The sequence below is a fragment of the Heterodontus francisci genome, chromosome 48 (genome assembly GCF_036365525.1).
Source record: "Heterodontus francisci isolate sHetFra1 chromosome 48, sHetFra1.hap1, whole genome shotgun sequence".
Classification (NCBI taxonomy): Eukaryota; Metazoa; Chordata; class Chondrichthyes; order Heterodontiformes; family Heterodontidae; genus Heterodontus; species Heterodontus francisci.
In genome coordinates this window covers 10,315,391-10,334,299 of record NC_090418.1, presented here as the reverse complement: position 1 = coordinate 10,334,299, position 18,909 = coordinate 10,315,391, and the positions used below count along the sequence as shown (strand labels likewise).

The 18,909-nt window shown below is 51.2% G+C and overlaps 1 protein-coding gene across 2 annotated transcripts in view; it reads right to left on the bottom strand.

Annotated features, from left to right (window-relative positions):
* LOC137357562 (phospholipid scramblase 2-like) overlaps positions 1-18,909 on the bottom strand; it is a 72,956-nt gene that overhangs the window by 14,581 nt on the left and 39,466 nt on the right. For both annotated transcript variants that reach the window (XM_068023983.1, XM_068023982.1), the window contains 2 exons: positions 12,423-12,643; positions 10,420-10,581 (listed from right to left, as the gene is read on the bottom strand). In XM_068023983.1, coding sequence (XP_067880084.1) covers positions 10,420-10,581; positions 12,423-12,643 — 383 coding nt within the window. The remainder of the gene's footprint in view (positions 1-10,419; positions 10,582-12,422; positions 12,644-18,909) is intronic.

The window sequence follows — 18,909 nt, the reverse complement described above, 5'->3', positions numbered from 1 at the left end:
CACTCTGATATACCCCACACCCCTCACTGTAAACACTCTGATATACCCCACACCCCTCACTGTAACACTCTGATATACCCCACACCCCTCACTGTAACACTCTGATATACCCCACACCCCTCACTGTAACACTCTGATATACCCCACACCCCTCACTGTAACACTCTCTGATATACCCCACACCCCTCACTGTAACACTCTGATATACCCCACACCCCTCACTGTAACACTCTCTGATATACCCCACACCCCTCACTGTAACACTCTCTGATATACCCCACACCCCTCACTGTAACACTCTCTGATATACCCCACTCCCCTCACTGTAACACTCTCTGATATACCCCACACCCCTCACTGTAACACTCTGATATACCCCACACCCCTCACTGTAACACTCTCTGATATACCCCACACCCCTCACTGTAACACTCTCTGATATACCCCACACCCATCACTGTAAACACTCTGATATACCCCACACCCCTCACTGTAACACTCTCTGATATACCCCACACCCCTCACTGTAACACTCTCTGATATACCCCACTCCCCTCACTGTAACACTCTCTGATATACCCCACACCCCTCACTGTCACACTCTGATATACCCCACACCCCTCACTGTAACACTCTCTGATATACCCCACACCCCTCACTGTAACACTCTCTGATATACCCCACACCCCTCACTGTAACACTCTCTGATATACCCCACACCCCTCACTGTAACACTCTCTGATATATCCCACACTCCTCACTGTAACACTCTCTGATATACCCCACACCCCTCACTGTAACACTCTCTGATATATCCCACACTCCTCACTGTAACACTCTCTGATATACCCCACACCCCTCACTGTAACACTCTCTGATATACCCCACACTCCTCACTGTAACACTCTGATATACCCCACACCCCTCACTGTAACACTCTCTGATATACCCCACACCCCTCACTGTAACACTCTCTGATATACCCCACTCCCCTCACTGTAACACTCTCTGATATACCCCACACCCCTCACTGTCACACTCTGATATACCCCACACCCCTCACTGTAACACTCTCTGATATACCCCACACCCCTCACTGTAACACTCTCTGATATACCCCACACCCCTCACTGTAACACTCTCTGATATATCCCACACTCCTCACTGTAACACTCTCTGATATACCCCACACCCCTCACTGTAACACTCTCTGATATACCCCACACCCCTCACTGTAACACTCTCTGATATATCCCACACCCCTCACTGTCACACTCTCTGATATATCCCACACTCCTCACTGTAACACTCTCTGATATACCCCACACCCCTCACTGTAACACTCTCTGATATATCCCACACCCCTCACTGTCACACTCTCTGATATATCCCACACCCCTCACTGTCACACTCTCTGATATATCCCACACCCCTCACTGTAACACTCTCTGATATATCCCACACCCCTCACTGTAACACTCTCTGATATATCCCACACCCCTCACTGTCACACTCTCTGATATATCCCACACCCCTCACTGTCACACTCTCTGATATATCCCACACTCCTCACTGTAACACTCTCTGATATACCCCACACCCCTCACTGTAACACTCTCTGATATATCCCACACCCCTCACTGTAACACTCTCTGATATACCCCACACCCCTCACTGTAACACTCTGATATACCCCACACCCCTCACTGTAACACTCTGATATACCCCACTCCACTCACTGTAACTCTCAGATATACCCCACACCCCTCACTGTAACACTCTCTGATATACCCCACTCCACTCACTGTAACTCTCAGATATACCCCACACCCCTCACTGTAACACTCTGATATACCCCACTCCACTCACTGTAACTCTCAGATATACCCCACACCCCTCACTGTAACTCTCAGATATACCCCACACCCCTCACTCTAACACTCTCTGATATACCCCACACCCCTCACTGCAACACTCTCTGATATACCCCACACCCCTCACTGTAACACTCTGATATACCCCACACCCCTCACTGTAACACTCTGATATACCCCACACCCCTCACTGTAACACTCTGATATACCCCACTCCACTCACTGAAACTCTCAGATATACCCCACACCCCTCACTGTAACACTCTCTGATATACCCCACTTCACTCACTGTAACTCTCAGATATACCCCACACCCCTCACTGTAACACTCTCTGATATGTCCCACACCCCTCACTGTAACACTCTCTGCTATACCCCACACCCCTCACTGTAACACTCTGATATATCCCACACCCCTCACTGTAACAGTCTCTGATATACCCCACACCCCTCACTGTAACACTCTCTGATATATCCCACACCCCTCACTGTAACACTCTCTGATATACCCCACATCCCTCACTGTAACACTCTCTGATATACCCCACTCCACTCACTGTAACTCTCAGATAGACCCCACACCCCTCACTGTAACACTCTCTGATATACCCCACACACCTCACTGTAACACTCTCTGATATACCCCACACCCCTCACTGTAACACTCTGATATACCCCACACCCCTCATTGTAACACTCTCTGATATACCCCACACCCCTCATTGTAACACTCTCTGATATATCCCACACCCCTCACTGTAACACTCTCTGATATACCCCACTCCACTCACTGTAACTCTCAGATATACCCCACACCCCTCACTGTAACACTCTCTGATATACCCCACATCCCTCACTGTAACACTCTCTGATATACCCCACTCCACTCACTGTAACTCTCAGATATACCCCACACCCCTCACTGTAACACTCTCTGATATACCCCACTCCACTCACTGTAACACTCTCTGATATACCCCACACCCCTCACTGTAACACTCTGATATACCCCACACCCCTCACTGTAACACACTGATATACCCCACACCCCTCACTGTAACACTCTCTGATATACCCCACACCCCTCACTGTAAACACTCTGATATACCCCACACCCCTCACTGTAACACTCTCTGATATACCCCACACCCCTCACTGTAACACTCTGATATACCCCACACCCCTCACTGTAACACTCTGATATACCCCACATCCCTCACTGTAACACTCTCTGATATACCCCACTCCACTCACTGTAACTCTCAGATATACCCCACACCCCTCACTGTAACACTCTCTGATATACCCCATTCCACTCACTGTAACACTCTCTGATATACCCCACTCCACTCACTGTACCTCTCTGATATACCCCACTCCACTCACTGTAACTCTCAGATATACCCCACACCCCTCACTGTAACACTCTCTGATATACCCCACACCCCTCACTGTAACACTCTGATATACCCCACACCCCTCACTGTAACACTCTGATATACCCCACTCCACTCACTGTAACACTCTGATATATCCCACACCCCTCACTGTAACACTCTCTGATATACCCCACTCCACTCACTGTACCTCTCTGATATACCCCACTCCACTCACTGTAACTCTCTGATATATCCCACACCCCTCACTGTAACACTCTCTGATATACCCCACTCCACTCACTGTACCTCTCTGATATACCCCACACCACTCACTGTACCTCTCTGATATACCCCACACTGCTCACTGTAACACTCTCTGATATACCCCACTCCACTCACTGTAACTCTCAGATATACCCCACACCCCTCACTGTAACACTCTGATATACCCCACTCCACTCACTGTAACTCTCAGATATACCCCACACCCCTCACTGTAACTCTCAGATATACCCCACACCCCTCACTCTAACACTCTCTGATATACCCCACACCCCTCACTGCAACACTCTCTGCTATACCCCACACCCCTCACTGTAACACTCTGATATACCCCACACCCCTCACTGTAACACTCTGATATACCCCACACCCCTCACTGTAACACTCTGATATACCCCACTCCACTCACTGTAACTCTCAGATATACCCCACACCCCTCACTGTAACACTCTCTGATATACCCCACTTCACTCACTGTAACACTCTCTGATATACCCCACACCCCTCATTGTAACACTCTCTGATATATCCCACACCCCTCACTGTAACACTCTCTGATATACCCCACTCCACTCACTGTAACTCTCAGATAGACCCCACACCCCTCACTGTAACACTCTCTGATATACCCCACACACCTCACTGTAACACTCTCTGATATACCCCACACCCCTCACTGTAACACTCTGATATACCCCACACCCCTCATTGTAACACTCTCTGATATACCCCACACCCCTCATTGTAACACTCTCTGATATATCCCACACCCCTCACTGTAACACTCTCTGATATACCCCACATCCCTCACTGTAACACTCTCTGATATACCCCACTCCACTCACTGTAACTCTCAGATATACCCCACACCCCTCACTGTAACACTCTCTGATATACCACATTCCACTCACTGTAACACTCTCTGATATACCCCACTCCACTCACTGTACCTCTCTGATATACCCCACTCCACTCACTGTAACTCTCAGATATACCCCACACCCCTCACTGTAACACTCTCTGATATACCCCACACCCCTCACTGTAACACTCTGATATACCCCACACCCCTCACTGTAACACTCTGATATACCCCACTCCACTCACTGTAACACTCTGATATATCCCACACCCCTCACTGTAACACTCTCTGATATACCCCACTCCACTCACTGTACCTCTCTGATATACCCCACTCCACTTACTGTAACTCTCTGATATATCCCACACCCCTCACTGTAACACTCTCTGATATACCCCACTCCACTCACTGTACCTCTCTGATATACCCCACACCACTCACTGTACCTCTCTGATATACCCCACACTCCTCACTGTACCTCTCTGATATACCCCACACCCCTCACTGTAACACTTTCTGATATACCCCACACTCCTCACTGTACCTCTCTGATATACCCCACACCCCTCACTGTAACACTCTCTGATATACCCCACACCCCTCACTGTAACACTCTGATATACCCCACACCCCTCACTGTAACACTTTCTGATATACCCCACACCCCTCACTGTAACACTCTGATATACCCCACACCCCTCACTGTAACACTCTGATATACCCCACACCCCTCACTGTAACACTCTCTGATATACCCCACACCCCTCACTGTAACACTCTCTGATATACCCCACACCCCTCACTGTAACACTTTCTGATATACCCCACACCCCTCACTGTAACACTCTCTGATATACCCCACACCCCTCACTGTAACACTCTGATATACCCCACACCCCTCACTGTAACACTCTCTGATATACCCCACACCCCTCACTGTAACACTCTGATATACCCCACACCCCTCACTGTAACACTCTCTGATATACCCCACACCCCTCACTGTAACACTCTGATATACCCCACACCCCTCACTGTAACACTCTCTGATATACACCACACCCCTCACTGTAACACTCTGATATACCCCACACCCCTCACTGTAACACTCTGATATACCCCACACCCCTCACTGTAACACTTTCTGATATACCCCACACCCCTCACTGTAACACTCTCTGATATACCCCACACCCCTCACTGTAACACTCTCTGATATATCCCACACCCCTCACTGTAACACTCTGATATACCCCACACCCCTCACTGTAACACTCTGTTATACCCCACACCCCTCACTGTAACACTCTCTGATATACCCCACACCCCTCACTGTAACACTCTGATATACCCCACACCACTCACTGTAACACTTTCTGATATACCCCACACCCCTCACTGTAACAGTCTGTTATACCCCACACCCCTCACTGTAACACTCTCTGATATACCCCACACCCCTCACTGTAACACTCTCTGATATACCCCACACCCCTCACTGTAACACTTTCTGATATACCCCACACCCCTCACTGTAACACTCTGTTATACCCCACACCCCTCACTGTAACACTCTCTGATATACCCCACACCCCTCACTGTAACACTCTCTGATATACCCCACACCCCTCACTGTAACACTTTCTGATATAACCCACACCCCTCACTGTAACACTCTGATATACCCCACACCCCTCACTGTAACACTCTCTGATATATCCCACACCCCTCACTGTAACACTCTGATATACCCCACACCCCTCACTGTAACACTCTGTTATACCCCACACCCCTCACTGTAACACTCTCTGATATACCCCACACCCCTCACTGTAACACTTTCTGATATACCCCACACCCCTCACTGTAACACTCTGTTATACCCCACACCCCTCACTGTAACACTCTCTGATATACCCCACACCCCTCACTGTAACACTTTCTGATATACCCCACACCCCTCACTGTAACACTCTCTGATATACCCCACACCCCTCACTGTAACACTCTCTGATATACCCGACACCCCTCACTGTAACACTCTGATATACCCCACACCCCTCACTGTAACACTCTCTGATATACCCCACACCCCTCACTGTAACACTCTGATATACCCCACACCCCTCACTGTAACACTCTGATATACCCCACACCCCTCACTGTAACACTCTCTGATATACCCCACACCCCTCACTGTAACACTCTGATATACCCCACACCCCTCACTGTAACACTCTCTGATATACCCCACACTCCTCACTGTAACACTCTCTGATATACCCCACTCCACTCACTGTAACACTCTCTGATATACCCCACACCCCTCACTGTAACACTCTCTGATATACCCCACACCCCTCACTGTAACACTCTGATATACCCCACACCCCTCACTGTAACACTCTCTGATATACCCCACACCCCTCACTGTAACACTCTCTGATATACCCCACACCCCTCACTGTAACACTCTGATATACCCCACACCCCTCACTGTAACACTCTCTGATATACCCCACACCCCTCACTGTAACACTCTGATATACCCCACACCCCTCACTGTAACACTCTCTGATATACCCCACACTCCTCACTGTAACTCTCTCTGATATACCCCACTCCACTCACTGTAACACTCTCTGATATACCCCACACCCCTCACTGTAACACTCTCTGATATACCCCACACCCCTCACTGTAATTCTCTGATATACCCCACACCCTCACTGTAACTCTCTCTGATATACCCCACACCCCTCACTGTAATTCTCTGATATACCCCACTCCACTCACTGTAACACTCTCTGATATACCCCACACCCCTCACTGTAGCACTCTCTGATATACCCCACACCCCTCACTGTAATTCTCTGATATACCCCACACCCCTCACTGTAACACTCTCTGATATACCCCACTCCACTCACTGTAACACTCTCTGATATACCCCACACCCCTCACTGTAACACTCTCTGATATACCCCACTCCACTCACTGTAACACTCTCTGATATACCCCACACCCCTCACTGTAACACTCTGATATACCCCACACCCCTCACTGTAACACTCTCTGATATACCCCACTCCACTCACTGTAACACTCTCGGATATACCCCACACCCCTCACTGTAACACTCTCTGATATACCCCACACCCCTCACTGTAACACTCTCTGATATACCCCACACCCCTCACTGTAATTCTCTGATATACCCCACACCCCTCACTGTAACACTCTCTGATATACCCCACTCCACTCACTGTATCACTCTCTGATATACCCCACACCCCTCACTGTAACACTCTGATATACCCCACACCCCTCACTGTAACACTCTCTGATATACCCCACACTCCTCACTGTAACACTCTCTGATATACCCCACTCCACTCACTGTAACACTCTCTGATATACCCCACTCCACTCACTGTAACACTCTCTGATATACCCCACACCCCTCACTGTAACACTCTCTGATATACCCCACAGCCCTCACTGTAACACTCTCTGATATACCCCACTCCACTCACTGTAACACTCTCTGATATACCCCACTCCACTCACTGTAACACTCTCTGATATACCCCACTCCACTCACTGTAACTCTCAGATATACCCCACACCCCTCACTGTAACACTCTCTGATATACCCCACACCCCTCACTGTAACACTCTCTGATATACCCCACACCCCTCACTGTAACACTCTGATATACCCCACTCCACTCACTGTAACTCTCAGATATACCCCACACCCCTCACTGTAACACTCTCTGATATACCCCACACCCCTCACTGTAACACTCTCTGATATACCCCACACCCCTCACTGTAACACTCTCTGATATACCCCACACCCCTCACTGTAACACTCTCTGATATACCCCACACCCCTCACTGTAACACTCTCTGATATACCCCACACCCCTCACTGTAACACTCTCTGATATACCCCACCCCCCTCACTGTAACACTCTCTGATATACCCCACATTCCTCACTGTAACTCTCAGATATACCCCACACCCCTCACTGTAACACTCTCTGATATACCCCACACCCCTCACTGTAACACTCTCTGATATACCCCACTCCACTCACTGTAACACTCTGATATACCCCACACCCCTCACTGTAACACACTGATATACCCCACATCCCTCACTGTAACACACTGATATACCCCACACCCCTCACTGTAACACTCTCTGATATACCCCACACCCCTCACTGTAACACTCTCTGATATACCCCACTCCACTCACTGTAACACTCTGATATACCCCACACCCCTCACTGTAACACACTGATATACCCCACATCCCTCACTGTAACACACTGATATACCCCACACCCCTCACTGTAACACTCTCTGATATTCCCCACACCCCTCACTGTAACACTCTCTGATATACCCCACACCCCTCACTCTAACACTCTGATATACCCCACACCCCTCACTCTAACACTCTGATATACCCCACACCCCTCACTGTAACACACTGATATACCCCACACCCCTCACTGTAACACTCTGATATACCCCACACCCCTCACTGTAACACTCTGATATACCCCACACGCCTCACTGTAACACACTGATATACCCCACACCCCTCACTGTAACACTCTGATATACCCCACATCCCTCACTGTAACACACTGATATACCCCACACCCCTCACTGTAACACTCTCTGATATACCCCACTCCACTCACTGTAACTCTCAGATATACCCCACACCACTCACTGTAACACTCTCTGATATACCCCACTCCACTCACTGTAACTCTCAGATATACCCCACACCCCTCACTGTAACACTCTGATATACCCCACACCACTCACTGTAACACTCTCTGATATACCCCACTCCACTCACTGTAACTCTCAGATATACCCCACATCCCTCACTGTAACACACTGATATACCCCACACCCCTCACTGTAACACTCTCTGATATACCCCACACCCCTCACTGTAACACTCTCTGATATACCCCACACCCCTCACTCTAACACTCTGATATACCCCACACCCCTCACTCTAACACTCTGATATACCCCACACCCCTCACTGTAACACACTGATATACCCCACACCCCTCACTGTAACACTCTGATATACCCCACACCCCTCACTGTAACACTCTGATATACCCCACACGCCTCACTGTAACACACTGATATACCCCACACCCCTCACTGTAACACTCTGATATACCCCACATCCCTCACTGTAACACACTGATATACCCCACACCCCTCACTGTAACACTCTCTGATATACCCCACTCCACTCACTGTAACTCTCAGATATACCCCACACCACTCACTGTAACACTCTCTGATATACCCCACTCCACTCACTGTAACTCTCAGATATACCCCACACCCCTCACTGTAACACTCTCTGATATACCCCACTCCACTCACTGTAACTCTCAGATATACCCGCTCCCCCAGCATTGCTGCTCTGTTTAACCTGACAATTGCTGAGTTTGATTAATGACTGCTCTACAAATTGAGGAGGAACCGGCTGCTGGGATTCATCTACTGGAATCAATTCACCTCCTCGACGGGGATGACATGGGATGTTTTGGATGCCCGTCCAGAGCTGGCATAGGAGGAACCATTCCCGGAAGCCCTTATTGGTCTGGACTTGTCCAATCACTGTACGGTTCTTGGCACCAAGGAAGGAGTTACAGGACTGGATTATTTAAGGGTGGCACAAAACGAGTTAATGGTGAAGCCAGGCCCCTGTCTACCCTCTCAGGTAGACTTCGAGGATCCCACAGTGACTATTGGTAGATGAGCAAGAAAGTTCTTCTGGTGCCCTGGGTTTAACATTGATCGCTCAACGAAAAACTCCCACCACGGAATGGCTGGGGGATTATTTTGTTCTGTGTATGGGAGCCTGCACGTTCTGTCTCGCCCTCCCCATGCGCCGTTCAGCCCCCGCACTCCTCCGCACGCCGCCCCGTTCCCTCCTCCCCCAGTGCCCAGCCGGACTGACCTCGAAGGCGATGTCCCCGCAGCAGTTGCAGGTGAAGCAGGGCCCCACAATCCTCAGGACCGTCTCTCTCTCCACGTTCTGGACGGAGAACTTGGGCAGGAACGGATGCCAGGTCTGCTTCACGTATCCTATGGTGGTCCCGGGCGGTGACTGTACCTCCAGCTGCAGGAAAAGAAAGAGGCCAACGCGGGTTGTGGCTTCGCTTTAATCAGGCGCGGCACTGCCTCCCTAATGGGCCTCAGGAGGGGCGGGGGAGAAGGGGGTGCCGGGGTTGGGAGGAGGTGGTGAACAACCACTGGTGGTCGCCATCTATCCAACCCGTCTGGAAAGCGGGCACCCATGGGTCAACCTCTGTATCGATGCCCCACCCAGTTGAACAACCCCACTGACACCAGCGAGGATGACAACCGAAGATTGGCCGCCCTTCTTCGAAGAGTTCCCGTTGGCCACTTGAGCAGGCCCTTGACTCTACGCTGAACCTTTGGGGCATGCAAGATCCCGTGGGACTATTTCGATGAAGAGCTGCCGAGCTTTTGCCCGTTTGCCCTTCCCGATATTTATCCCGAATCAAAGTCATCCCAAAAACAGATTATCCGGTCGTTATCATAATTGCTCTTTGTGGGATCTTGCTGTGCATCAATTGGCGTTTCCTACATTACAACCATGACTACACTTTAAAAGTACTCGATTGGCTGGCTGTGAAGCACTTTGGAATATCCTGAGGTTGTGAAAAGCCCTATACAAATGCAAGTCTGTCGATTTCTTTATTCGGCTTTTTCCCCTTCAAATTTTTCCCCTTTAATTATTTCTCCAATTCCCCTTTTGAAATTTTCTATTGAATCTGCTTCCACCGCCCTTTCAGGCAGCGCGTTCCAGATCACAACAACTCGCTGCGTTAAAAAAATTCTCTCCCTGCACCCCCCCCTCCACCACAACCCCGTTTTTTTTTACCAATGATGTTAAATCTGTGCCCCTCTGCTTCTCGACCCGCCTGCCACTGGAAACGGTTTCTCCCTATTCCCTGCATTAAAACCCTTCGTAATTGTGAACACCTCTATTTAGTCTCCCCTTAACCTGCTCTGCTCTACAGGGAACACCCCAGTGACTGGGTCAACATTTCCCCCTCAAACAATGTCACCACAGCAGAATTCCAGGAGGGACGACTGCGGAACCGCGCCCCAGCGTGAGTCAGGACAGGACGGGATGTATTTTGTTTTTGTTCTAAGACGCCTGCTTAAGAGGTCTTTGCAGTTCCAAACCTGCATCTGCTGCACCTGGCCTGAGAGCCTCTGACAAAACTAGCAGTCCCTCAGGGAATTATCTCAGCTGTGAATTCACCCTTCACACCCAGTTTCAAGCCCGAGGGAGGAGCTGGATGCGTCAACCCTCTCGGCCTCACCTAGGAACCAGTCTCGCTCAGGAATGTGCCGCAGGGCTGTCTGCGTCTAATTTCAAGCCTGTTGGCTTGTGGCCATTCAGCGATCAAATCGCAGAGGGCAAAGTTAAACCGATGATGGAAGCTTTGTATGCCTGCATCAAAACTTCCTCCCCTTTGTATTCTTGTCTGCCAGATAGAAAGGGTAGCATTCTACCCGCCTTTCTGATCAGTCTTAAAGGAAGAGAGGGAGAGTCGTGGAGACTTAGGGAGAGAATTGCAGAGACGAGTGTCTACTCCCGTTCGCGTATCGCGAAGATCCTCTTTAAAACCTGCCTCTTTGACCGAGCCTTTGGTCACCTGTCCTAAAATCTCTTCCTGTGGCACGCTGTCAAATTTTATTGATCCTGTGAAAACGCCTTGGGACCTGCTTCTCACGTCAAAGACGCTATACAAATGCAGGTTTACTGTTGATGTGTGGAACCGCTCATGTAAACACGTCACGCTGCAATTTCACCCTCCCAGCAGTGGTGGCGCTGCAAGAGCTTGGGATCCCGGGCGAATGGGTGGACCCTCTCACGCGCCGCCACCGCAGTGCCCTATGCCAAGGCCAACTGCTCGCACCCACCTCCTGGAGGCAGCAGGGGAACCAGCAGCTGACACACCTGAACGGCCGCACCAGGTGGATGACCTCCCTGTCGGCGTTGTCCAGCAGCTTCATGTGGAAGTAGCGGAGGGAGCCGCAGCAGTTCCTGGTGCAGCAGTCACTCTTCTCCTTGGCGCTGTAGATCTTCTGGCCCATGCTGTTCTTGATCACGTACTTGTTCTTCGTCTCAAAGCGGAAGAGAGCTGAAAGCATGCAGGGCAGAACCATTAAAGGGGCACTGCTTCCCTCGCCTGAAGGGAACCTTGAGCCCGTAGGTGCCACTCCTTCATTAAAGGGGCCTGTCCCAAGGGAACCCATTTTGTCGTGAATGGGGAATCTATCCCCAGGTTCCCAGTCCTTCATTAAAGAGCCCTGCACACCAGAATCTGACGCCATTATTAAAGAGCCCTGCACCCCAGGGTCTCATGCCATTATTAAAGGGCCCTGCACCCCAGGGTCTCCTGCCATTATTAAAGGGCCCTGCACCCCAGAGTCTCATGCCATTATTAAAGAGCTCTGCACCCCAGGGTCTCATGCCTATTAAAAGGCCCTGCACCCCAGAGTCTCACGCCATTATTAAAGGGCCCTGCACTCCCAGAGTCTCATGCCATTATTAAAGAGCTCTGCAACCCAGGGTCTCATGTGTATTAAAGGGCCCTGCACCCCAGAATCTCACGCCATTATTAAAGGGCCCTGCACCCCAGGGTCTCACACCATTGTTAAAGGCCCCTGCACACCAGAGTCTCAGGCCATTATTAAAGGGCCCTGCACCCCAGAGTCTCATGCCATTATTAAAGGGCCCTGCACCCCAGGGTCTCATGCCATTATTAAAGGGCTCTGAACCCCAGGGTCTCCTGCCATTATTAAAGAGCCCTGCACCCCAGGGTCGCTCGCCATTATTAAAGGGCCCTGCACCCCAGGGTCCCTCGCCATTATTAAAGAGTCCTGCACCCCAGGGTCCCTCGCCATTATTAAAGGGCCGTGCACCCCAGGGTCTCCTGACATTATTAAAGAGCCCTGCACCCCAGAGTCTCATGACATTATTAAAGAGCCCTGCATCCCAGAGTCTCATGCCATTATTAAAGAGCCCTGCACCCCAGGGTCCCTCGCCATTATTAAAGGGCCGTGCACACCAGGGTCTCCTGACATTATTAAAGAGCCCTGCACCCCAGAGTTTCATGCCATTATTAAAGAGCCCTGCACCCCAGAGTCTCATGCCATTATTAAAGGGCCCTGCACCCCAGGGTCTTCTGCCATTATTAAAGGGCCCTGCACCCCACACTCACGCCATTGTTAAAGGGCCCTGCACCCCAGGGTCTCCTGCCATTATTAAAGGGTCCTGCACCACAGACTGACGCCATTATTAAAGAGCCCTGCACCCCAGGGTCTCATGCCATTATTGAAGGGCCCTGCACCCCAGGGTCTGATCCCATTATTAAAGGGCACTGCACCCCAGAGTCTCATGCCGTTATTAAAGGGCCCTGCACCCCAGAATCTCATGCCATTATTAAAGGGCCCTGCACCCCAGAGTCTCATGCCATTATTAAAGGACCCTGCACCCCAGGGTCTCATGCCATTATTAAAGAGCCCTGCACCACAGGGTCTCATGCCATTATTAAAGGGCCCTGCACCCCAGGGTTTCATGCCATTATTAAAGGGCCCTGCACCCCAGGGTCTCATTCCATTATTAAAGGGCCCTGCACCCCAGGGTCTCATGCCATTATTAAAGAGCCCTGCACCACAGGGTCTCATGCCATTATTAAAGGACCCTGCACCCCAGGGTCTCACGCCATTATTAAAGAGCCCTGCACCCCAGGGTCTCATGCCATTATTAAAGGGCCCTGCACCCCAGGGTCTCATGCCATTATTAAAGGGCCCTGCACCCCTGAGTCTCATGCCATTATGAAAGGGTCCTGAACCCCAGGGTCTGATCCCATTATTAAAGAGCCCTGCACCCCAGGGTCTCGTGCCATTATTAAAGGGCCCTGCACCCCAGGGTCTGATCCCATTATTAAAGGGCCCTGTACCCCAGAGACTCATGCCATTATTAAAGGGCCCTGCACCCCAGAGTCTCACGCCATTATTAAAGGGCCCTGCACCCCAGAGTCTCACGCCATTATTAAAGGGCCCTGCACCCCAGAGTCTCATGCCATTATTAAAGGGCCCTGCACCCCAGGGTCTATTCCCATTATTAAAGGGCCCTGCACCCCAGAGACTCATGCCATTATTAAAGGGCCCTGCACCCCAGAGTCTCACGCCATTATTAAAGGGCCCTGCACCCCAGGGTCTCACGCCATTATTAAAGGGCCCTGCACCCCAGGGTCTCACGCCATTATTAAAGGGCCCTGCACCCCAGGGTCTCATGCCATTATTAAAGGGCCCTGCACCTCAGGGTCTCATGCCATTATTAAAGGGCCATGCACCCCAGGGTCTCACGCCATTATTAAAGAGCCCTGCACCCCAGGGTCTCAAGCCAGTATTAAAGGGCCCTGCACCCCAGGGTCTCATGCCATTATTAAAGGGCCCTAAACCCCAGAATCTGATCCCATTATTAAAGGGCCCTGTACCCCTGGGACTCATGCCATTATTAAAGGGCCCTGCACCCCAGGGTCTGATCCCATTATTAAAGGGCCCTGCACCCCAGAGACTCATGCCATTATTAAAGGGCCCTGCACCCCAGAGTCTCACGCCATTTTTAAAGGGCCCTGCACCCCAGAGTCTCACGCCATTATTAAAGAGCCCTGCCCCCCCGGGTCTCATGCCATTATTAAAGGGCCCTGCATCCCAGGGTCTCACGCCATTATTAAAGGGCCCTGCACCCCAGGGTCTCATGCCATTATTAAAGAGCCCTGCACCCCAGAGTCTCACGCCATTATTAAAGGGCCGTGCACCCCAGGGTCTCATGCCTATTAAAGGGCCCTGCACCCCAGGGTCTGATCCCATTATTAAAGAGCCCTGCACCCCAGGGTCTCACGCCATTATTAAAGGGCCCTGCACCACAGAGCCTCATGCCATTATTAAAGGGCCCTGCATCCCAGAGTGTCACGCCATTATTAAAGGGTCTGCACCCCAGGGTCTCGTGCCATTATTAAAGGGCCCTACACCCCAGGGTCTGATCCCATTATTAAAGAGCCCTGCACCTCAGCGTCTCATGCCATTATTAAAGGGCGCTGCACCCCAGGGTAGAATGCCATTACTAAAGGGCCCTGCACCTCATGGTCTCGTGCCATTATTAAAGGGCCCTGCACCCCAGGGTCTCATGCCATTATTAAAGGGCCCTGCACCCCAGGGTCTGATCCCATTATTAAAGAGCCCTGCACCCCAGAATCTCACGCCATTATTAAAGGGCCCTGCACCCCAGGGTCTCATGCCATTACTAAAGGGCCCTGCACCCCAGGGTCTCATGCCATTATTAAAAAACCCTGCACGCCAGGGTCTCATGCCATTAGTAAAGGGCCCTGTACCCCAGGGTCCCACGCCATTATTAAAGGGCCCTGTACCCCAGGGTCCCACGCCATTATTAAAGGGCCCTGCACCCCAGGGTCTGATCCCATTATTAAAAGGCCCTGCACCACAGAGTCTCATGCCATTATTAAAGGGCCCTGCACCCCAGGGTCTGATCCCATTATTAAAGGGCCCTGCACCCCATGGTCTCATGCCATTATTAAAGGGCCCTGCACCCCAGAGTCTCACGCCATTATTAAAGGGCCCTGCACCCCAGAATCTCACGCCATTTTTAAAGGGCCCTGCACCCCTGGGTCTCATGCCATTATTAAAGAGCCCTGCACCCCAGACTCACGCCATTGTTAAAGGGCCCTGCACCCCAGGGTCTCATGCCATTATTAAAGGGCCCTGCACCCCAGAGTCTCATGCCATTATTAAAGGGCCCTGCACTCCAGGGTCTCATGCCATTATTAAAGGGCCCTGCACCCCAGAGTCCCTCGCCATTATTAAAGAGCCCTGCACCCCAGGGTCTCATGCCATTATTAAAGAGCCCTGCACCCCAGACTCACGCCATTGTTAAAGGGCCCTGCACCCCAGGGTCTCATGCCATTATTAAAGGGCCCTGCACCCCAGAGTCTCATGCCATTATTAAAGGACCCTGCACTCCAGGGTCTCATGCCATTATTAAAGGGCCCTGCACACCAGGGTCTCATGCCATTATTAAAGGGCCCTGCACCCCAGAGTCTCATGCCATTATTAAAGGGCCCTGCACCCCAGAGTCTCACGCCATTATTAAAGGGCCCTGCACCCCAGGGTCTGATCCCATTATTGAAGGGCCCTGCACCCCAGAGTCTCATGCCATTATTAAAGGGCCCTGCACACCAGAATCTCATGCCATTTTTAAAGGGCCCGGCACCCCAGGGTCTGATCCCATTATTAAAGAGCCCTGCACCCCAGGGTCTCACGCCATAATTAAAGGGCCGTGCACCCCAGAGTCTCACGCCATTATTAAAGAGCCCTGCACCCCAGGGTCTTGTGCCATTATTAAAGTGACCTGCACCCCAGGGTCTCATGCCATTATTAAAGAGCCCTGCCCCACAGGGTCTCATGCCATTATTAAAGGGCCCTGCCCCCCAGGGTCTGATCCCATTATTAAAAGGCCCTGCACCACAGAGTCTCATGCCATTATTAAAGGGCCCTGCACCCCAGGGTCTGATCCCATTATTAAAGGGCCCTGCACCCCATGGTCTCATGCCATTATTAAAGGGCCCTGCACCCCAGAGTCTCACGCCATTATTAAAGGGCCCTGCACCCCAGAATCTCACGCCATTTTTAAAGGGCCCTGCACCCCTGGGTCTCATGCCATTATTAAAGAGCCCTGCACCCCAGACTCACGCCATTGTTAAAGGGCCCTGCACCCCAGGGTCTCATGCCATTATTAAAGGGCCCTGCACCCCAGAGTCTCATGCCATTATTAAAGGGCCCTGCACTCCAGGGTCTCATGCCATTATTAAAGGGCCCTGCACCCCAGAGTCCCTCGCCATTATTAAAGAGCCCTGCACCCCAGGGTCTCATGCCATTATTAAAGAGCCCTGCACCCCAGACTCACGCCATTGTTAAAGGGCCCTGCACCCCAGGGTCTCATGCCATTATTAAAGGGCCCTGCACCCCAGAGTCTCATGCCATTATTAAAGGACCCTGCACTCCAGGGTCTCATGCCATTATTAAAGGGCCCTGCACACCAGGGTCTCATGCCATTATTAAAGGGCCCTGCACCCCAGAGTCTCATGCCATTATTAAAGGGCCCTGCACCCCAGAGTCTCACGCCATTATTAAAGGGCCCTGCACCCCAGGGTCTGATCCCATTATTGAAGGGCCCTGCACCCCAGAGTCTCATGCCATTATTAAAGGGCCCTGCACCCCAGAATCTCATGCCATTTTTAAAGGGCCCGGCACCCCAGGGTCTGATCCCATTATTAAAGAGCCCTGCACCCCAGGGTCTCACGCCATAATTAAAGGGCCGTGCTCCCCAGAGTCTCACGCCATTATTAAAGAGCCCTGCACCCCAGGGTCTTGTGCCATTATTAAAGTGACCTGCACCCCAGGGTCTCATGCCATTATTAAAGAGCCCTGCCCCACAGGGTCTCATGCCATTATTAAAGGGCCCTGCACCCCAGGGTCTCATGCCTTTATTAAAGAGCCCTGCACCCCAGAATCTCACGCCATTATTAAAGGGCCCTGCACCCCTGGGTCTCATGCCATTATTAAAGAGCCCTGCATCCCAGGGTCTCATGCCATTATTAATGGGCCCTGCGCCCCAGAGTCCCTCGCCATTATTAAAGAGCCCTGCACCCCAGGGTCTCATGCCATTATTAAAGAGCCCTGCACCCCAGACTCACGCCATTGTTAAAGGGCCCTGCACCCCAGGGTCTCATGCCCTTATTAAAGGGCCCTGCACTCCAGGGTCTCATGCCATTATTAAACGGCCCCGCGCACCAGGGGCTCATGCCATTATTAAAGGGCCCTGCACCCCAGGGTCTGATCCCATTATTAAAGGGCCCTGCACCCCAGAGTCTCACGCCATTATTAAAGGGCCCTGCACCCCAGGGTCTCACGCCATTATTAAAGGGCCCTGCACCCCAGAGTCTCACGCCATTATTAAAGGGCCCTGCACCCCAGGGTCTCATGCCATTATTAAAGGGCCCTGCACCCCAGGGTCTCATGCCATTACTAAAGGGCCCTGCACCCCAGGGTCTCATGCCATTATTAAAGGGCCCTGCACCACAGAGTCTCATGCCATTATTAAAGGGCCCTGCACCCCAGGGACTGATCCCATTATTAAAGGGCCCTGCACCCCATGGTCTCATGCCATTATTAAAGGGCCCTGCACCCCAGAGTCTCACGCCATTATTAAAGGGCCCTGCACCCCAGAGTCTCACGCCATTATTAAAGGGCCCTGCACCCCTGGGTCTCATTCCATTATTAAAGGGCCCTGCACCCCAGGGTCTCATGCCATTTTTAAAGG